The sequence below is a fragment of the Poecilia latipinna genome, unplaced genomic scaffold, assembly GCF_001443285.1.
Source record: "Poecilia latipinna isolate Pla-1442-1.1 unplaced genomic scaffold, P_latipinna-1.0 Scaffold265, whole genome shotgun sequence".
In the NCBI taxonomy this organism is placed as follows: Eukaryota; Metazoa; Chordata; class Actinopteri; order Cyprinodontiformes; family Poeciliidae; genus Poecilia; species Poecilia latipinna.
In genome coordinates, this window is record NW_015112881.1 from 259,778 (window position 1) to 281,247 (window position 21,470).

A 21,470-nucleotide genomic window follows, 5' to 3' on the forward strand; every position below is an offset into this window, starting at 1 on the left:
TTTTTTTTTTTTTTTTTTTTTTTTTTTTTGCATGAATTGCTGCGTCCATTCCTTGTGGCATTTGAGGCCGATTGGGGGTGGGGTGGGGATCAGTTCTGCTGCGGTGGCATTTATCTGGTTTGCATTGATCGCTGAGGTTTAAGTCAGATGCGTTTGCTGACCAGTCAAACCCAATGATACCTCTGTCACTAAAGCAGGTGCTGAGTCCTCCTGGAGAACGAAATCAGCAGCTGAGAGAGGGAGGCATGAAGTGCTCCAAGAACCTTGGACCAACATCAGCAGATGACGTGGTTCCTCCAATCCTCACCTGCTGTAGAACCTTAATGTCCAAATGAAAAAAAAAAAAAAAAACTTTCATCTGAAACGGGACCTTTTTTCTCTCCACTTAATCCAGTTTAAGTCATTGCTGCTCAGGTTCAGGAATGAGATGACATGAATGCATCAGATGCATCCCGCATGTGGGTGGGATGGCTCTGAAACGGGCTTTCTACGGCACACCTTTCTTTCCTTCCATTCAAACTTTCGTTAATTTGCTTGGACACAGCACTTTGTGGACAGACGGCTTCTTGGCAATGATGTTTTGTGGCTTTCTGAACTCGTAAGCCGTGAAACATCTGTAAAGTCAGCAGTTTCCACCAACCAAGTACTGAATGCATAAACAGTACTGAACACATTTCTGCTCTGAATAGCCTTTCATTTTCATTTTCTGAGACACTGAATTTTGAGTTTTCAACCATTTTAGAGCTGATAAATACTGTGTGAAAAAAATTGAGCTCCTATGTCTTCTCCTTACGGTCTTGCTGCCATGTGGACAAATACACTACTGATTCATAAACAACCAATCAGAACCAGGAGGAGGGTTTTAGCGCTGTCAATCATGCTAAGACCCCCCTCCTTGCTCTCTGCTAAGTCACTGCTGTCCCACCAGAACAGAGCCTGCTGCTAATGCTCAGTCTAATTAGCATGGTCACCGATGATGGCAGATAAGTTTCCTGGAACAGTAAGTCATTTCTCTCCCTTGGCTCTGATTGGTTGTTTTTGACTGGGAGCGGTGCTCAGCCTGGAGTTGGAGAATCTCAATCTTTTCACAGATTATCTCTCATATTGCACTGTTATGATATGGTAACAGTTTGAACATATGTGTAAAAAAACAACATATTTTTGTAAAAAGTTACATACTGTAGCTCTGAACCACATTCCTTAACATGACCAGAAATAAACCTCAAAATCATGCATGAGTTTCATTTCCAGACTGAATTCCCAAAATAAACAAAGTTTTTGGAAAACACTTTTATTCAGTGAGCTGCAGCTGCACATTTTGGAAAGTTTCCCTGTAAATTTCACCCTCCCCTCTTCATTCTCCCCCCCACCACTCCGTTCTCCACTTCGTTCTCCACTCCGTGTCCTTGACAAGGCGCCAACAATCGCTGTCAACAATGGCACCTTGTTTGTTTTGGCTGCGGAGAAGTCACAGAGGCAACACCTTGCTGCGCGTGCTGGCGCTCCTGCTCCTGGAAGACAGACAGCTCCCCCTGTTCAAGGAGCTCAGAGGGATACTGCTGACGCCGCTGGGCCCTCTGGGAACATGACGCCCGCACGACAACACCTCCAGAGCACACTCACGGAACTGTTGGATATAAACACACACACAGAGAGAGAGAGAGAGAGATGTGCTGTCAGGAAAATGTGTAGACAATTAAACAACTTCTTTCCCCCCCTCCCTCGTCTCAGATGCACACTGTGCCCGTTTACCTGTTTGTTGGAAAAGAAGTAGATGATGGGGTTGTACACCGGGCTGGTTTTTGCAAAGTACATGGGCAGAGTGGCAATGAGAGGAGGGATGCGCAGCTCCGGATCCACCACCACCACCACTGACAAGGCCGTGTAGGGCAGCCAGCAAACGAAGAAGGCCGTTATCATCGCCAGGACCATGGTGACGGCGTGATCGTTCTCACTCTTCCTGGAATGGCCGCCTTGGAGCTCCAGGCTCCTGTTCAGCTGGTGGGGGGAAAAAAAGGACATTTGAGCCTCCGTTTAACACCTAAAGTCTTAATTTAGACGAGTGATTTTAAAAGTGCATTCCAAGTGGTGTGAAATCTACAAAAGTCCACCTTTCTCAGGGATTTCAGCACGTGGAAGTAGCAGTAGATGATGATGGCGACGGGTGCGATGAAACAGAGGAGCGTGTACAGAATGAGGTAGCTGTAGTTGCTCCACGACCTCTCCTCCCACGCCAGAGAGCAGGACGTCTGGACGCCTTCGGGACCGTAGGAGCTCCAGCCGAGTAACGGGGCGACAGCCCAGAACAAGCAGAAGACCCAGACGAACAGCAGGCCCTGCAGGCTTCGCCGCATGCTCAGCCTAAAAGCAGCTTTCGGGCGGCACACCAAGTTGTAGCGCTCGAAGGCGAGAAGGGTCAGAGTGCAGAGAGACACCAGGCCTAAAAAAAAAATAAAAAATCTAAATTTCAGAATCGAAATTGAGAGAAACATGGATGCAAAACAACAACAATGGAAGGGTTTCTAAGCTAATGCCAGGGGTAAAATTCATCTTCAGCAAATCCATGCAATACATTGATGTTTAATTGTTGTAGCATGTCAAGATGTAACTGTTGGTGGAGGGAGGGTGATTCATTTAGCAATTTATAAAGAACTGAATAAGTTATAAACTGGAGGTTTACCCAGATCCCCCCCCCCACCCTAAATCTACACACAGATATTTTAGATGTTTCTTTTTTCTTTTCCCATTGAGATTCCCATCCTTACCGAAGTAATTCACAGAAAATCCCTGGAAAACGCAGGCGGCGTGGCCGATAAAGTAGGAGCCCTGGTAGTTTGTGACGGTGGCGACCAGCGAGCCGCACAGGGCGATCATGAGGTCGGACACCGCCAGGCTGAGGATCAAGACGTTCATGGGCTGCAGGAGAGACGCGTTCCTCAGCATCACAGCTATCACCAGTCCGTTGTTAAAAACCGAAAACACCGTGTTGATGAACATCAGGAAGGAGAGAATGCTGTAGCCCACCCTGGGGAAAACGACGGGAGCGTCGGTCACCGTGGCTGTGGGGGGGCTGCTGTTCCCGTCCATGCTGGTCGAATGATCCTGTGAGGCTCTGAAGTGATCCTGCAGGTTTTATCGTTTGTGATTACTGCTGCCTGTTGGTCTCATCTGATATCTCAGATTGTGCACCTGTCTAATTGAGAAAGCAAAAAAAAAAAAAAGCAATATGGGAAATTGACTCTTAACACGATTTGCATGGATTAAACCTCCTTAACCCAGGGCTGTAATTGTAATTGGGAAGTTCAGTGTGATAAACAGCAATCAGACCTCAACACTTTTTTTTCCTGAAAACTTCAAAGCTTCTAATTTGTAGGAAGAAATAAGCAAATATATAAAGTATATCAATATTTGAGCGGAACCAAACAAATACAGTCAAAGCTGAATGTAATTACTAAAACACTTAAAGAAAAAACCCTCCAACATTGGAGAGGAAGGATTGTAATGCTAAAATGACACATACAATTACAAACAAATCACAACAAACTACGTGATTTCATGGCGATAAAGGTTATCGCCACCAAAAGTTTATATCATGAATCCCTTTTACATGATGCATCAGTGCTTGACATGATTTTTTTTTAAATTCTTTTATGAAACAGCAGCATCCACGACAATAATCATTTACCAATCGTCTAAAATGAAACGTACAGGCTGAATTTGGTGTAAAATGGCAAAACCAGTAATAAAAAAAGATCCTAATTCGTCAATGTGCACAAAATCAAATGAACCAAAATACTGCATAATATCATCCTAATATAAAAGCGACACGTCCTGCAGTAATGTGAACAACAGATTAAGGCAATGGAGAATAAAATGTCAACGTAAAAACTCCCATTTCACCAGGGAAGGTAAGAGACAACAAGGCAAAACCACAAATGCATGTTAAGCCCGATGTGTTACTGCCCCCTATTGCTCAAGATAGATAAAATCCATCTATTCTATTAAATACTAACACACTCTCAGTTACACACACACGCACACACACACACACACACACATGCATTTGGCTTAAAAAGTAATACATCCAGTGTGAAGACAATTATCTGAAAGGACTGAAATAAATATGTTTAAAGAAACCACAAACCACAGTTTGAACTTCTGTTACACTTTAAAGGGCATATATTTCAGAGCAAAAAACAAAAAAGAAAAAAAAATCTTGAAAACGTGAAGCTTAAATAATGACTCATTTTCCATCATAAGTTGATTTAAAATAACATATTCTGAAAAAGTCCTGCTTCCACACATCATCTGCACCCAGATGGCGGATGGAAGTGTGGCTGATCATGAGCAACACAGAAAAACAATGGAGAGAGCAAAACTTGGCAAACATAGATGAAGAAGAACATTTTCTCCTCACCCAACAAAACTGTCCCACAATTTCTTCCCAGGATTAGGGAAAGATTTTTAATCTCAAAGGACGACATGAATGACAGTATTATGTATTCTCCAGGCTCATAGGGGAATTTTATAGCTCAACCAAGTAGCCATGTTACCTTCAGCTGTTATTAGAATTCTGTATTTATCAAATATGACTTATAATAATTTTTAGAATTGGGCCTCTGTCTCTTTAAGAAGCTCCTGCTCTTTCCAACACTCCACCCTCAGCATGACATCACAAAAACCTTCCTCCATTAAGCCTTCGACATCGTTCTGAGCGTTTCACTGAGAAGCAGTTCGTCTGATGAGCTCAGCTGATGAGCGGTTCCGCCACGTGTTTGCCAATTGCTGCAGCCGCTAGTCTGGAGGAGATGTGTGGGGGGGGAGTAGCACAATGGCTGCCACAGGAGACTAAAAGATTTCCCAAACATGCATGAAAGAGTCAAAGCAACCCTCCGACTTTGTTTTTGATGAGGGAATAACACGATATAAAGCTTTAAAAAGTTGATTTGATACTGCCAGTTAAAACCAAATACACGGAATGATTATATGTGTAAAAGTGACTTGCACAATCGCTGCAAAGCTTGCTAATAAAAAGCTTTGTTTCTTTCGCATTATTTTGCCTGATACTTTAGACATGGAAATAAAGATAACTCATGATCTACAAGTTTGAACACAGTTGAGGTAAAAACAGAAAAAAAAAAGATATATGTCCATTTAAAATACAAACTACTACTAAAATACACTTCTTAAAGCAATGTTAAGAGACTGACTGTTCAGTCTTTAACTCTTAAACTTCCCTGTGTGATCAGACTCTGCTAGAGGAGGAGGAGAAGAAGTAAAAGAAGAAGAAGAGACCCCAAACCCAGAAGAATCTTGCTCTGGCCAAAAGGGCGCCTCGTGCTGCAGAGGAGTGCGTCGAGGAAAAAAGGTGTGCTGGAGGTCATAGTTGAGCATGCAGCTGATAGAGGCCATGTAGATGTCGGCGAAGCGGGAGAGTCGGCGTGAGAAGTAGGTGGGATTGTGGTAGGTACGGAAGAGGCTGCCGAACTGAGCGTTGAAGATGTCCTTCGTCTGCGGCCTGCCACGAAAAAACAAACACAATCAAGACATGGGCACTTCTACCGGAGCAGAGTTAATGATGACTACAGCTAAATCCTTTCAGATCAAATCCATCTTAGATTACTTCATGGCTTCTCTTTCTTTGATCCACTCCTCGACGACAGCTTGGGTCGCTGGATCCCGATGTGCCTGTTCAGACGAAAACCCCGTGCACGTTAAAATTAAAGAAGTAAAGACGGAGTGACATAAGAAGATTAAATGGAATGTTTGCGATGGTGGTCTGACCTGCATCTGTTCGATCAGTACGGTCAGAGCCTGTAACCAGGTCATCATATGGACGTACTGCGGCGTGTTCATGATCTTTATCTCCTTCCGCAGCTCAGGGATGATGGCGCCTGTCCTCCAGCCGTGTTTCAGAGTTAAATCCTGAAGAAAATCAAAGTTGAGTCAAAAGCATGTGAGCTGCGCCAATTAACTGCAAGAAATTACCGTATTTTTCGGACTATAAACTATAAACCACTACGTTTCGCCCACGCTTTGAACCATGTGGCTTGAAGCCCGGTGTGGCTTTTCTGTGGATTTTTCTTCAACCACCAGGGGGCGCTTTAGCAGGAAGTGAATCATTGGAAGTCAAAATTGGAAATCAAAAGAAGAAAGTGCTGATTTTTATTTATAACAAGCACATGCTAGCAGCAGGAAATGTTTTCAAACTCATACTCGCTCATCATGGAAACAACAGGAAGAAGTTCATATGATGCAGCTTTTAAGTTGAGGGCTAAAGATCTGGTAGTACAGATCGACAGCTGCTAAACTCGGCGTGAATCCATGGTTCTGCGTTGGAGACGGAGGGCTGCGTCCTCAATAGCAGATTTATTAAGGACGCGGCAGAAAACCGAGAGCGGCGGAGATACCAGCGGCTTATTGCCCGGTGCAGCTTATATATGTACGTTTCCCTTTTTTTTTCTTTTTTTTTTAAACTTTGTAGGTGCGGCTTATAGTGAGGTGTGCTCTAAAGTCCAGAAAATACGGTAGTTAAAACAGTAAAGTGGCGACATTATGCTTAGGTAAACATTAAAAGAAATGTCAATAGACAATTTTCAGCTGGTATGGGATCTGATGAGTGACTCAAAAATACCCAAGATGGAGTTGGAGAGCATAATTGTGTAATTGAATCAACTCTGCCGTAACCTGAAGACATTCCTCCACTGTGCCTGTTTACAGCCATTATCTCCTTCTCTCCATCCAGGGGGGTCTGACAGTAAGCTGTGGTCAGTATAAACCACAAATGTCAACTTCTATTGCTCTAAACAAGCTCGACAACATAATTGACTCGTGGCTGCTGGCCACTGAGCAGGCTTCATGCCAGTGATGTAAATCGTTTGTTTCAGTATCACTCTTCACAGCTGATCATGCATATTTATAAACACATCTCCGAAGCACTTAAACTCTGCGATTCCAAATAATATATTGGCAGAAGTTGGCCTGGCAGTAACAAACGAGCCACTTTTAGAGATAAGAATTGAATAAAGTGGAGTGATACTGGCGCTCTGACATTTAACAATTTGCGCAGATAAAATAAACAGGAGATAATGCATTTTAGTGACCATTAATCCATTTCAAACATTGAGCTGGAGTCTCAGTTTGCGCATCGGTTTGAGCAGAATGAATAAGGACCAGTGTTAGTAAAGCTTTGCACTTTTAGTGATAAAATAATAATAAAACCTTTATTAGGCCAGATACTTTTCTATGGAGTTCTATTCATAATTAATATTTATTTTCCACACACGCAGTTAAACATTTTGGCAGACATGAGTGGACGCGGTTATCTTTGCAAATGGGAACGTGACATTTTTATTTCGCACGTTTACGTGAACGATGCATACTGTAATCATCCGAATACTGCTGAAAAAAGAAGATGTTTTAACACGACTGCAAGTTGGAACGTTTCGGTGTTTCACTTCAAGTTCCTTTGAGGAAAACACGACGGCCAACAACACGAGGGAAAAGGTTTTGAGATGATGAAAAACGTGTTTCCTTACGAGTAAAAGTCGTGCTGTTTTGTTTTTGTTACTTTTTCCACAAGATAAATGATTCCAATTTTTCTTATCATCTGGAAAAAATGTGTCATTAACTACAACACAGTCATGTCGTTTTTTTTTTTGAGAAAAGCATTACAAAGCCCCGATGTTCAGCTCAAACAAAACAATAGCTTTGTTTCATATCTATACAAAAATTAAACTCCCTAACCTGCTGCAGCAGTGAGTCCACATTGTTTTCTTTCCCAGGGGCTGCAAATATGCTTGGAAGACCCAGACAAGTCTTATCTTCTTCTTCTGCAGAAAATCAGTAACCACCTAGGCACTCTATCTCTTTTAGGCTCGAAAATAAGCTGTGTACGCACTCTGAGAGGGCCCAGCTCTGCAAAAGATTTCAGCATTCTGATTATTATTTTTTATCTCTATTATTCATCAAAAATACCTAACCAGCAAGAAAAAAATCGCCCAGATGAACTGAAGCTTTTTTTGTGTTCTTGCTTTACTATTTTATTTTCCATCTTATACGCTGTGATCTGTTACTGTGATGTTATCACAGAAACATTCTTTTTGCCAACACGATCAGAGTCCAGGGGTAATGTGGGATGCCAAAACACGGTGTGGACCAGCGGTTTTCTTGTTTTTTGGTATTCCTTCTGGAATTTCATCCGACATCAAACCAAATCAAACGTCTTGAAAACAGCAAACGGCCCGTAGTTGTAAGCCTGTCGCAATAACAAATTTTGCAGGACGATAAATTGTCCCAGACGTTATTGCGACAAGTGATAATATTGTTGTTTTGAGAGCCGTTTCAAGTAATATAATAATAATAATAGTAATCGCATAAGAATGCAAGAACACGTTCTCAAAGATCAATAAATTTTAATTCTAATGAGCGTTTTAAACACTGGAACTGGAAGACATTTAGAATAAATAAAGAAAACCACAGAAACAACAAATAAAATAAATTATGAAGTCTCTATAAACAAAATTATCTTTAAAAAGAAAGAAAGATAATTTCTTTCTTTCTGTTATTTTTGAGACCAGAACACCAGACTGAAGACAATAAATCGAGCAAATGAAAATTATTGAGTTTCTTTAAATCTATCATGCGATTACGTAATTTATTTATTGTAATAGTTGCACAGTAAAGTCATTCACCCATTCAAACGTCTACTGACTGAACTTCCATCGCTCCGATGACCTGAACTCCCTGATCACAAGCCAAGTACCTGAACAGGTGATGATGTTAAAGTTTATATTGTGTTTTGGGTGTGGTGTACAACAGCACACCACAAACATGTGCATGTAGTTAGCTAATTACCAGCTTGTAGTTAAACAGGCTGAGATTCGACGTTAACTTGTGCTGCTCCTCATAAACCTCTTTGGTCTTCACTGATAACGAGCCGATTGCTCCTGCATTTGTGTCGGCAACATTCCTGAACCTCATCTGATAAGCCGAGACTCCCGCAGGGGTGTTATTGTGAACTGTGGAAAATTGACTGGAATATGGGCCGTAGACGACTGGGAAGATTAGACGGCCAGGATCTGTCTTTTTAGCTTAGAGGATTACACACTTCTCTGTGGTAAAACAAGACTCCTCTTTCTGCTCAAATCCCAAACAGCAACAGTGTTTCTAGATAAAATTAGCCATTAGTAAATATGTGTGGATGCTGCTTACTGCCAAGTCACTGTAAATGTGATCTCCAAAGTAAAGTACTTTGGATCCCCTCCAGCCAGTGAGTCTGAGGAACTCATAGAGGTTTCCCTGCAGAGCAGAAAGAAAAAAAAATCAAATAAAACAATGAAACTGTTATATCAATGAATATTGACACAGCAGGAAATTCACACAGAAAACTGCTGGATTGTTTCTCTGAGCCAAAGGCTTTATGGGAGTGAATTTGGACGGTTTTAACGAGACACTGGGTCAGAGATCTGTGAGAACCAAAGAACGAGCTCATCAGATTTCACTGAACCTCTTCCACTATATCAAATATAGAATAGAAATATGTTATGATGTACTTTATACAAACGTCAGTGGGCAGAGAGTGATTATTTTCACAGAAGAAAACATTTGCCTTCGAGTTGCCAAATTGTTAGCATTTCCATTTCCATGTTTACATTTTATTGCTTATTTCATTCACTCAATAATAAATATGAATAGTTCATGTAACAAATAAAAAAAATGGAAGTGGAGAAGAACAAATAAATAGTGAGCATGAGCTCAGTTCGACATTCACGCAATGAGCAAAGAACTGCTAACAGAGGAAACAGACAGTTTGGCGTATTTGTCATATTAAGATAATTCAGCTCATAATTCATTAAATATTCAATCAAACTTCTCTGAATGATGGAAATTATCCCAGATTTAACTTTTATTATTTTATTGCTCATTCCCAAGAGTTTAAAGACGAGGTTTCATCAGATTAGACATTTTAATGCAAAATTAAACTAAAAACTACATAAGTTTACAGTAATCCAGGATAAGAGTTATTTTCAACACAGTCTTCATTTTAACAGTTGAACTCATCTATTGACAAAGTGTTAAATTATGAATCAATTCATATTTGACTAAACACTCAGTTAGCAAAATAATTTTTTTAGACTGTATAAAATGTGAATTTTCCGACGCAGTACCTGCTTGTAGATCTCCCCTTTCTCCAGCCTGTGAATCCTGTCCCACAGTAACACACCTTTGTCTGTCACTCGCCTGAAGGGTCTGTGGAAAAAGTGCAAATTGTCAATAGTCTAAACAACAGCAAGCAGACCAATCATATTTATGAGAACGCAGCAGAAGCCACTCAGAGAAAACACTTACTTTCTCCTGTCGTTGAAGAAACTCGGTTTGTCGGCCTGGACGATAACGACGTCAAACAAGTCTCTCCAGTCTTTTCCCACAATGAAGCTCATTCCACGGTCCCTGATGAGAACAAGGTCAGAGTCGATAGATGCCTCAAGATGCGAGGCGGAGGAAGCAGCACATGGTCACAGTGCTGGTAATGCTGCAACTGTAACAGTTTTTTAAAAGATACACGGATCAGGGTGCGCGTCGACCTATGAAAACAAAACACCGGGGAATAGCTGCTTAGATGTGCCGGAGCAACGTTTTGTTCACTGCCGTCCTTTGCAACACTGTTATTACTTCTCTATTGGTGCCTTTATGTTGGGTAATTTTAAGGTACCATGAAGAAGAAAGGCTGAAAAAACAGAGAAGACTGTTTGAGTTTATCTCTTTGAAAGCTATGGACTGAGACATGAAGGTATTATGCAGAGACAGTCAAAACATAAGATAACTGAGGCACATAGAGATCCCAACTTCAAACTGGATCTGCTATAAAGAGGCATGAAGTGAAAAAAATATGTCAGTAAAAGAAAATAAACAACAACGTAGGACAAATTAACAAAAATATTGCCAGAAAATAATACCAAGTTAAGCTACAAAAAGGGGAACCAAAAAAAATCTATTTGAAATCGATAAAATCAGATAACAGTATTCAGTGTTACTCTGTAAATCTAGGAGGGTTTAAGTGATTCAGTTAATTTATTACACCTGAGAACAAAAAGACACCATATCTGTTGAACTTTGCCCTGTTCAGTCTTTACCTCAAACCAGAAGGGAGGAGAACAAATTTATTCTGTGAAGGAAGTTTGCTGCTGGCTAAAACTGACCTTCACTTCCTGCTGGCTTCTCGTCACAAACACTGCTGCCACTCACCTTACAGGCTGCGTTCACAATACCAGACATGCAGTTTCTGTTATACATACAATGAGAGGTATCTACAGCTAAAGACAAGAAAATAATGTTAAAACAGACTTGAAGACTGAAGCTTTAAGCCTTCAGATTTGGGAATATTTCAGTCATCGCTGGATAAACCAAAACAACTTTATGTGCTGCTGGTAGATATCACTGATGGTCTTTGACCTTATTTCCATACGGTAGAGTATTAGTAAAGTATATGCTGTTCCTAAAGTCCTTCATAAACAGTTGGCGTGGCTGTGGCAGAACGTCAAAGACAAAACATAGATTTTATTCAGCGGCGTGAGAACGAAGAGCGTAGTATTTTCTAAGGCAGAACCTCTGTGTCGCAGCTTTTACAAGAGCACATTTTTATCAATTTAAACATCAATATTTAGGGCCAGCCCAGCTTTAAAGCAGAGCATAGAGGGGCGACAATATTTCCTCCCTGATCGATAGCTTTTTCTACCCTGTGGCACATCAGCAACCGGACATCTACGCCGCTTCTCTGTGGCTCGGTGTGAGCGTTTTCGTCTGTTTGTACAAAACCTGGAGAACATGCAGCAGCTAGACACAAACTACATACATTTACAGAAATGACTGTAGTTACATTGCACTTTTCTGGTGTGTTTTCTTGTCCTAATTGGCCACTTTGCAGTCCCATTTCGCTCATCTCTGCAGCAGCTTTTCCCTCTTACTTACGTGCCCTGCTTTTCAAACTAATTTCCACATTGTTGACGCGACGGAGGCAAATTACAGATTGAGCTCGTTTTCCAAAGACACCTGGAGACGCAAGTCGGAGCGAACCGCCGACCCTACCGCCCGGTGGAAAACGTGTTTGCCGTGCGCTCTGAACGTCATCCATCAAAACCTGTATTTACATAGCAATTTAAAACACTCCATTAGTAAATATTTAAGAATTAACTAATTTCAGTGTGTGTACTCGTCTCCCTCCTTGTTGCTTTGATGACTTAATATTAAAACAAGGACATCGCTTCATTGCTTTTGGGCTTTAGATAATCTTTTGAAGCTCAAATTCCCAACTGCTCAATTTGTGCAAACAGCTTTGACTTCAAAGGACTTCATGGTCGATGCGAAAGTGTACGGAATAGTAAATGTTGGCGCTCTGATGTGTGAGGCCCGCTGCACACAGTGCCTCTGAAAAGTATTCAAACCCGTTGGACCTTTTGAGTCTGGAGCGCTGTCGGTTCAAGTTTTCCTTCCTAGACTGACGTGTATTTAGATCCATTCATCTGTCAACTCTGAGCTTCCCTCTACCTGCTGAAGAGCAGCAGCTCTGTGATGATGTCATCCCCCATGTCTCAGCATTGAGATGACGTTTTTCCTAAGGGTAATGTGATGTGTTGGCTTTCTATGTTTTGCATGAAAGCAAAAAAAAAAAAAAAAACAAACTAAATTTTGGTCTCACCTGACCAGAGCGCATTTTTCCACGTTTGCGTCCTTTACATGGCTGGTTAGTAACCTGGTGCTCATGGGAATTTTTATGGCTTTCCTATTGCCACACCTTAAATACCAGATTTTCGAGGGGGGAAAAAAAACCTAGTATTTGTCCTCTTCACAGATTCTCTGACATGAGCTCTTGATCTCTGCAGCTCCTCCAGAGTTAATATGGCCCTCTTGGCTGCTTCTCTGATTAATGCTCTCCTCGCCTGGCCTGTCTGATCAATGAAATGGCATTTATCGGAAGGCTCGCGGTTGTGTTGTTCTCTTTTCATTTCTGCATGGCGGAATGAAAAATGTTCGGTGAGATGCTAAAAAAAATTGGCCTAACTGAGCTTTAAACGTCTTTATTCCAGATGGTTTTTCCTTCTTTGTGATGTCGTTTGTTCATTACTGCTTGCTAACAAACTCCTTTATGCTGGGATAAAATTATGCACATCTATTGATTAAATATGTCACTTTTGAAGGTGACTGATTTAGCTGAATTTGTTTTTTCCATGAATATCAGATTGAGGATTGGATCCGGTGATTATAAGTGAACGTTACAGTTTTTCAGATTTTAATTCAATTCTACTTCATAGTTGAGCGCCAGTCAAAAAATCCCAATAAAATACAAAAACACACCAAAACAGGGCAGCTTTGGAAGCAATGTACGAACACTGCAAAACATCACTCGCTGTGAACAAACATGGCTTAATCTTACTCACACAAAATCAAAAGGGCTGTTGGTGATGAGAAACATCTTCTTTCCATGCGCCGACAGCTTCTTCAACACAGCATGGCTTTGCTCACCGTACCAAATGTATTTTCCTAGAAAAAAAAAACAAAAAAACAGAAAAAAAGAGGGTCAATAGTACTAATCTATTGTGCTTTCTATTTAAAAAAGCGTGACCTCTCAATGCTGAAACGATGCGTTTGCGCCTTCTGAGATAAGGCAGTATCATTTTCTCAAACAAAAGGAAACGTGTTAAAGTATGTTACCGATATCCGCCTCCACAGCTCGATACATGATGCCCTTGACATGGACATCTCTGATGGCTTCCTGCGAGGAAGAAGAGCAAACAGCACTCAGCCAGAAAGTCAGCGACACACAATTAGCATTCAGCTCTGACAGCAACTTTGCTCTGTAAATAAACAGTTGGCTTGAAGCACAAGAAGAATCGTTCTTGAATGCGAATGACACGGGAAGAAAGCCGGAGTTTCGGAGCTCTGTTGTCACAGCGAGAAAACTTTTGAACCGACGACTCCATAAAAGCCACACGTACACTTGTGGGGAAGCCTAAAAACCTCCATCAAATTCAAAGACTAGCTGACGCAATAAAAAATTTAAAAGAGCAAAAAGTTTCAAAAACGCAAAAGGTCAAAACTGAATCATAAAGCGGGAGGGAAGGAAGAGATTAAGGAGGGCGTCCTTGAAAAGATGAGAGGGATTCTTCAAACGCAGCACGTGCGTGTGAGTGTGTGCGAGTGTGTGTGTGTGGAGCTTTTAATGACAGCTATCTGTCAAAAAAATGCTTTAGCTTCACTGAGAACAGACAGGAGCGGCACGACAGCAGGCCTCAGAGGGAAAACACGGCGCTGATTTCTCACCGTTCCTCCTGTGAAGTAGCAGAGCCATGTGGCCGGTGGCAAAATTGCTCGTCTAAAATTAGACGCTGCTTTTTAGTCGTGCTAAAATTAAGATGGCACAGGACGGCTGGAGTGTCGCAGAGAGCTGCAACGTGTAAACACAGCAACACTCGAGCACTATTAGTCTGGGATAGCTATTTATACCCCTAAAGCTTTAGAAATATTTTTTGCTACAATCACAAACCTGAATGCGTTTTAGAATCATTTTGTGAATTTGTGACAAACACAAGAGTATGGTGTGATAAAGCATATAATGTTTACAAATGTCAAAGAAATGTGTAAGAGTGTCACACAGTAAGCCAATACTGACCAACATGCAAACACCATCTGTGGTGGAAAACTGACACTGAGCGAACACAACCTCGCCACAGGAAAAGGGTAGTGGCAGCATTATTCAATCAGATTTTCCCACTCAGGGACAAGGGTGTACAGAAAATGGATGGATGGACGGACGGATTTTCCCTTCTTTGATGAAAAGATAAGTTCAGAGAAGATGGAAGAAAGCCTGTCAGAGGCAGCCGGCTTGAAGATTTTCACCTTCAAGCCGGGCAACAACCCCAAACAAACAGCACAACGAACACTTCAGAGATCAAAATCAGAGTTGGTGACAAGACTTTAAAATCTAGTTTCACAGATACCATCCATCCGATCTGAGTGAATTTAGCTATTCTGCAAAGAGGAAATAAAGAAATGCGTGCAAAGCAGCTGGAGGCACAACCCTCATCGTTTGCAGCCGGAACTGATGGAGAAAGATGGTCCTTCAAAGAATTTCCTCATAAAGGCTGAATAAACATGTGCACAACCCCTGCACATAACCATGAAATGATTACGAAACCACGTTCATAATCATTTTAATCTCACTTCACTAATATACACAACTGCAATGTAAAAAACAAACAAACAGAAATGTTCATATTGTTTTGAAATACACTGCAAGGTAGGATTTTAACTGCGGGCAGACACCAGCAGATGCAACCACGGATAGGAAGAACGATGCAACAAAGACGAGGCGCGTTTACCTTTACGTCTTTGTAGAGATGGACGGGCTCGTAATCGATGTTGTGCCTCATGAAGAAGTCGTTGACACAAGAGAGGAGTGTCATCTCCGGCAGCGAGAATATGTCCATGAACTGCTTCATGGTGTGGCCGTGTGTACTCTGCAGGACAGGACAGGCGTTCATCATCACTGTGTGCATTTGAGGCTTTGGCAGCTAAGCTGAGAGCTAGAAAGTATGCAAATGAGCCTCACCTTGCCATAAAAGTCACTCATAATCTCAAGAGGAACATGGGAGCCTTCATACATGGCAATGACTTCCTCGTCAGGCATTGGATGAAGACCTCTGCAAAAAAAAAAAAAAAAATTTAATTTAGTAATCTGTCATTTTATCAATTATTTTGATGATTAATCAGATAAAGAAACAGGCAAATTCTTTAGATTTTTCATTTAGCTACTTTGGCCTTTCTATATAACATCTCAAATTCAATAAAATATGCAAATAAACAAATAATTCAACTCTTTTTTTTAATTATAATATTAACATTTTATTACCTAAAATGCGATACCGTGTCATTCTTTCAGTGTACGCTTGATCATTTGCAGCAAAGGATTCGTCTGCGGCTAAAAATTGCTTCTAACATCAACTTGTGAAAAGCTCAGCTCTTTCTGCTTGATAGAAGATTAAAACAGTGTATGGCTAATCTGTTGATGAACATATTAATAATTGTATTGTTAGGATTTTTTTTATTTATTTATTTTTTTTACATAATGTTTAATCAGAGATATGAACCAAGACGCCTCATGACCCCACTAGGGAGAAACATGCAAGATAATGGATGTATGGATGTTGAACTGGATGAAGTTAAAATTACTAGAGGAGTTTTAGCTTAGACAGGTTTTATTTTACCTTAAATGCAAAACATATATAATTTTGTTGAGTTTGGGCTTAATTAATGGCTCTGAGAATGTTGTGTTTTCAGCAAATGGCTATTTTTTTTTTTTTTTGAGTCCAGCGTAATCGGATTGCTAAATTAGTCGACAATTATTTCATCATCGATTCATCACAGTTAATCTGATTAGTCGTTTCAGCCTTATATTCAACAACTTTTGCTGAAAAAAAAAATTTTGGTAATAGTTTAGATTTTTTATTTCCTATACAGACACGCATATACTAAAAATCTTAACCCTTGACTCTTTGTGACATGAGAAAAACGTCCTATCCTAAAACCATTAAGCAAATAAATGTTAAGATTTCCCTCTGCACTGAAGGAAAATACCTGTAAACAGTTCCCAACTGGATGTAATGAAAGGCATCTATCTTCATCAGGAGAGCCTGTTGCAAACCAGATCGATGATTTTAACACGGCAAGTCCATCCTTAGCCGATCCTTACGGTTTTACAGAGGAGAACTTCCTCTCACCTTCTGGACATCGTAGTGAAGCCCTCTTACTGCAAAATCTGGAATATATTCATACTTCCGCAATTCCTCTGGATACTAATAATCACACAAAATTCAAGGTGACAACAGTAGTTAACACAACGCTAATGCAGGTAACAGATGAGGTAACAGCCCGGTCTAATCTAGAGTTGCACAATACTTTAAATGTGATTAGCACAGTGTCAGCATCACAATCACAAAAAAACGTCTTGGATGCAATATTTGATTACATACTATGTTGCAAATTTTGCATGGACGACAAAGAAAAGAGCTGGAAAAACATGGGTTATTCTTAATCAATACAGACGTCACTGTATTTAGCAAAATAATGGCAATTAGATGTTTTTCTGATATTGAGAAGCCTGGGTTAAGCCTTAAAACAAGATTAATTTAGAAAACCCACAATACAGGGTTCCTGTTAAATTAATATTTATACTTTATGATTTTTTATTTATCTTTTGAAAAGAAAAAAAGGAAATTCAAATATCTGTCATCTAGAGAATGCAATAGGGAAGAATGTTTCCAGAGTCTTAATATTGCTAATCAAATCCTTTTCCAGGCTGTGGTGGAACGATGATAATACAAACGATTAGAACCCATTATTGTACATTTCCTTTAAAGTTTTGTTTTCTGCAGTCAGCCCCATAAAGCGCCTCACCCGGTGGTTGTTGATGAGAATGTCCCGCGCTATGTCAAAGATGAGTGTGTGGAGGTGGCTGGAGTAGAAGGCCAGGGTGTAGTCATAGTCGAAGCCGTAGATCTCGATGTCTCGTAGGCTCATCTCATTGTTTGCAAAAATGGTGTCGGGATCAACGGAGCTGGTGGATATTACTAAGAGAGAAAGGAAATAATGTCAAAGGAAAATCCTTTAATTTCAATAAATTGAACGACAAGGCACTTTAACAGACATTAACGATGTAAAAATGGATGATCTGTTTTCTAGTTTGAAGTCCAAAAATGCTGCCAAACGACCACATGCCTCTTTTTGGAATGGGAGGAAATGTGTCGTAGTTTATTTATGCCTGCTGACTGTAATATCATAAGTAATATATAAGAATTTTATGACAGCCCTTTGTGCAAGGTGACACCAAAAAATGATCCAGCACCCATTACTACATTGAGTTTTATTTGCTGATATGTTTTATTTTTCAAATATTGGCCAATAAATTATGTTACGTAAATTTTAACTCAATTAAAAAGTGTCTACAAATCCTAAAAAATAGATGGAGGATAAAAGAAAACTATAAAAAAATTTTGCCATTGCCTCAAACACTTAATATTTGTGATAATTTGCCTTCATAACAGCAGATATAATGTAACTACTCTTCACAAAGACTTTCACAACAAAGCTGTATAATAATAGTAAGGCATTTGTCACCAGGGTTAGATCAGCGTAACAAAGCTAGAGTATTTTTGCATTTAAGATATTAATGTTAGAGCAGCATACCCTCTGTCTGTCTTTTAGTCTCACTGTAAACAGACCACAGCCTCTCTGTAGCGTCCTGACCATCCGAGGAGCTGCTGCTCACAGATGCTGCGCAGTTTTTGGCTCCGCGCTGCTGTAGCAGCGGCTGGACACCGGCTCCTCCGCAGGAAACTGCCTTGAAATTCCTCTTCCACCAGCCACACCTGAACGGGTGGTTGGGTAGGAAGCTACGGAAGACACCCACTCTCCGCAGACACTCCGTGTGTCTCGCCAGAGACGAAAGGGACCTCGACAAGGGCGCCATTGCGGTGTTTTCTGCGGGACGAGCGGTTCGGAGGGCGCCGAGGAGTCCCAGTCGGCCGCATGTGGGACAGGCTCTTCTGTAAATACCGAAACTGTCCCTGTGTGGTTACTCTTACGTCACTTCCGCGTTTCTTAAAGTCACAGCCAATGAGAGGCCGATGCGTCCGGTATTCTGCCTGCTCGGTAAACAGAGAGAAAAAAATATATTTTAGATGCAGAGAATCACAGATATGTTTTAGATAATCTTACTAAAGTGTTGCAGCGTTCTAGACAATTAAGTGAAAATAAATATTAGTCTGGGAAAAGTTCAATATAAGTAAAAAAAATATATAAGTAATATATTTACCACCCTTTTTATGACAATAAAATAATTTTATTTTAACATCTAAAGTCATGACTGCGGACAACATATTTATAACAAATCCCGCTCTGAATTGATTAAAAAGAGATCATCTAAAATGAAACCCAGAAAGCATACAGATATAGAAAAATATAGAAAAATACACTAGTTTTGTTTGAATTGTAGTTTAATACAGTAGTGTACCGTACAGTTTCTGTGTTCATGTCATGAACGTTTCTGTACTTTACTAACACTATTTGAACACATATAAGTAAAACGTAAAACTCCCACTGCACATCACTGTTTCCACCTTTATCTGCTGTTGACACATCACTGCTGTGATGGTGTGAAAGGTGTAGACGTGTGATAAAGAAAAGTGGGCTGGATGATGGTGCGTTTATTTGCACTGCTTCAGCAGCAAGAAGGCCTCTGGTGAGGCCTTGTCCAGAGAAGTTCAAATCTGTATTTCATGGGTTTTTGCCTAGTTTCTCTGACTTCCAAAAACATGCGTGATCAGTTAGCTAATTGTAAATTGACCATGAGTTTATATAAATACACATAACTATTGGGAATTTAAGTTCCCAAATTTACTCTGTGTCCTGTACTGTGACATCAAAACAGAAACCCGCAGACTGCAACCATCAATCTTCCTACTGTAAAGTGAAAGTCCTAATGAACGGCCTAAAGTATGCATGGAAAACATAGGTAGTTATAATTTAATCATCTTAAAACTACACAAAACATGTACTCCTGAGTTAAAGTATTTTCAAAGTTTTTAAAAATATATAATTTGTTCTTTTGTCACCTTACATTCTTACATCTATCATTCATCTGTATTTTATACTAACTTAGTCCATGCATGTTTGGGGGGTTTGGTGGAAAGAAGGGAACTATCTCCAAAAGTTAGCTGTCAAGAAGTTAGGAAGACCCTGGACAGACTGATAAAAACAGGATAGTAGAAATGAAAACAATGAGTAAACCATTTAATGCTTTATTCAATTAGTACAAGACAAAATCTCCAGTGACGATTTTGACAACTCAAATATATATTTTTAATTGTAGCTGCTTTTTAAAGTGGCTAGTTATAGACTGACTTACAATGTTGAGTCAAAGCACATAGCTTCAAAGAGCAGACATGTGCTTTGATTTCAGATAATTGTCATGACCGACCCACAAAAGCTGCTTATTTTCTGACCACCAACTTAGGGCATACCCTACCTTGATTCTGATTACCCCAGGGTTAGGTGCCCTATTCAGGTATGGAAAATTAACTAAAAAGACAATAATCATTCATCTTCACCCAAATATTACTTTTTAGAAATCCAATTATGGGTTATTATTTTCCACCTTCTATCTGAGAGATTTAACATTTGATAATGTCATTTGAATACATTTATCAACATAATATGTCAATGTCAACTCTGCTGTCTAAAATCAGCCCAGGGCTTGATTGGTCCATAGTTAATCCCCAACTGGACTGATAAGAACACCTCAAACTGGGGTACTTACTCTCCTGTGCAATCCTAAACATGCTTTAACGGAAACAGAGGACAGAATAACTTTCTTTCATGGCCATTTTAGCCCAAAACTCATTGCAGCATATGCAATGACTTTTGCATTTGGTGAAAAATGTCAGGCTCTGAAATGATTACACACAGTCACTTTTCGGTAGATTTTCACGTGTTCTGAAAATCAGTATTGTGTTAAGTCAGAAATGACAATTTATAAATGAGACTGATTTATTATAAAATCTGTTTTTTTAATTATATCCATTTTGAGGCCACACAGATAAATATGTTTTTTTTTTTTTTTTTAAAGAAGTGCAGCCTAATGCGATGCTCATATAATCAGATACGCCCTCGGGGCATGAAACACGACAATATACACATCTGGCACATCTGTTTATCATAAACATTCTTCATTAGAGGTGACAACCGTATTATTTACTTACTAACTAAACACTGCCATCTGGTGGAATAAGAGAAGTAGTGCTCTTAAAATAAAACAAATCCTGATTCATTCATGCATTTACTTGTATATTCTCCAAAGTTGAGAACAAAAATGTAGAGCCCAGAGCCAAATCCTGCATAAGTTCTATGTCAGTCGCTGAGCACCACTAAACTTTATGGAACAAGCAACGCAATCCTTGGAGATTCCCGTTAGTACAGATCAAATAAGCTTCCATCTTTATAAAGAAGACATATTCATCCTTCTTATCTGCATATCTGTTATCACCTAATTGTTGCATTATAATTCACACACACACACACACATATATATTATTATACAATGATATTGGCATTTAAGCCATGAACAAAACAGAGACATCGTTTTTTTTCAGTGTCATCAAGTTTCATTTTGTCACTATCACATTATTCAACAAATCAATCTTTAACTAACGAAGATTTTCATGTAAAATTCAACCTTAATTTTTGGAAGTGATGTGCTGAATATTCACTCTTGGCCAATGGTGTCTAGCCACGATTTTCGGTCATCGACTTATGTTGAGGGATCTGATTGGACCGCATATGCCATATGCTTGGCAGTGATTGGTCCAATGTTGTGCGTGGTGCGCAGCCATTGGTCAATGGTGGTGGGTTTAACGGAC

The 21,470-nt window shown here is 40.0% G+C and overlaps 2 protein-coding genes across 3 annotated transcripts; both read right to left on the bottom strand.

Annotated features, from left to right (window-relative positions):
- Nucleotides 1-1,280: 1,280 nt before the first annotated feature.
- LOC106947970 (pinopsin-like) lies at nucleotides 1,281-3,420 on the bottom strand. Of its 2 annotated transcripts, XM_015033353.1 has the most exons (5): nucleotides 3,025-3,420; nucleotides 2,766-2,916; nucleotides 2,112-2,440; nucleotides 1,753-1,998; nucleotides 1,281-1,627 (listed from the first exon to the last, which is right to left on the bottom strand). In XM_015033353.1, the coding sequence occupies exons 1-5, from the start codon at nucleotides 3,085-3,087 to the stop codon at nucleotides 1,469-1,471; spliced, it is 948 nt and encodes a 315-aa protein (XP_014888839.1). In that variant the 5' UTR covers nucleotides 3,088-3,420; the 3' UTR covers nucleotides 1,281-1,468. The 2 variants fall into 2 exon arrangements, with proteins under 2 accessions (XP_014888839.1, XP_014888838.1); XM_015033352.1 differs by having other exon boundaries at nucleotides 2,766-3,420.
- Nucleotides 3,421-3,564: 144 nt separating this feature from the next.
- nt5dc3 (5'-nucleotidase domain containing 3) lies at nucleotides 3,565-18,640 on the bottom strand. Its single transcript, XM_015033355.1, has 14 exons — nucleotides 18,241-18,640; nucleotides 17,452-17,624; nucleotides 16,776-16,850; nucleotides 16,633-16,688; nucleotides 15,608-15,698; nucleotides 15,378-15,515; nucleotides 13,711-13,771; nucleotides 13,437-13,539; nucleotides 10,351-10,452; nucleotides 10,170-10,251; nucleotides 9,214-9,300; nucleotides 5,785-5,925; nucleotides 5,624-5,688; nucleotides 3,565-5,518 (listed from the first exon to the last, which is right to left on the bottom strand). The coding sequence occupies exons 1-14, from the start codon at nucleotides 18,521-18,523 to the stop codon at nucleotides 5,221-5,223; spliced, it is 1,755 nt and encodes a 584-aa protein (XP_014888841.1). The 5' UTR covers nucleotides 18,524-18,640; the 3' UTR covers nucleotides 3,565-5,220.
- Nucleotides 18,641-21,470: the final 2,830 nt, after the last annotated feature.

What these genes read in the sequence shown, in the direction of transcription:
- LOC106947970 (XM_015033352.1), bottom strand. Translation starts at nt 3,087, where the DNA reads ATGGACGGGAACAGCAGCCCCCCCACAGCCACGGTGACCGACGCTCCC. An exon ending in ATTTTCTGTGAATTACTTCG is followed by an intron (nt 2,441 to 2,765) that starts GTAAGGATGGGA and finishes TTTTTTTTTTAG; the next exon opens with GCCTGGTGTCTCTCTGCACT. An exon ending in TGCTGAAATCCCTGAGAAAG is followed by an intron (nt 1,999 to 2,111) that starts GTGGACTTTTGT and finishes TCCCCCCACCAG; the next exon opens with CTGAACAGGAGCCTGGAGCT.
- nt5dc3 (XM_015033355.1), bottom strand. Translation starts at nt 18,523, where the DNA reads ATGGCGCCCTTGTCGAGGTCCCTTTCGTCTCTGGCGAGACACACGGAG. An exon ending in AACAGCCCTTTTGATTTTGT is followed by an intron (nt 10,453 to 13,436) that starts GTGAGTAAGATT and finishes TGTTCTCATCAG; the next exon opens with GGACCGTGGAATGAGCTTCA. An exon ending in AAAGAAAGAGAAGCCATGAA is followed by an intron (nt 5,519 to 5,623) that starts GTAATCTAAGAT and finishes TTTTCGTGGCAG; the next exon opens with GCCGCAGACGAAGGACATCT.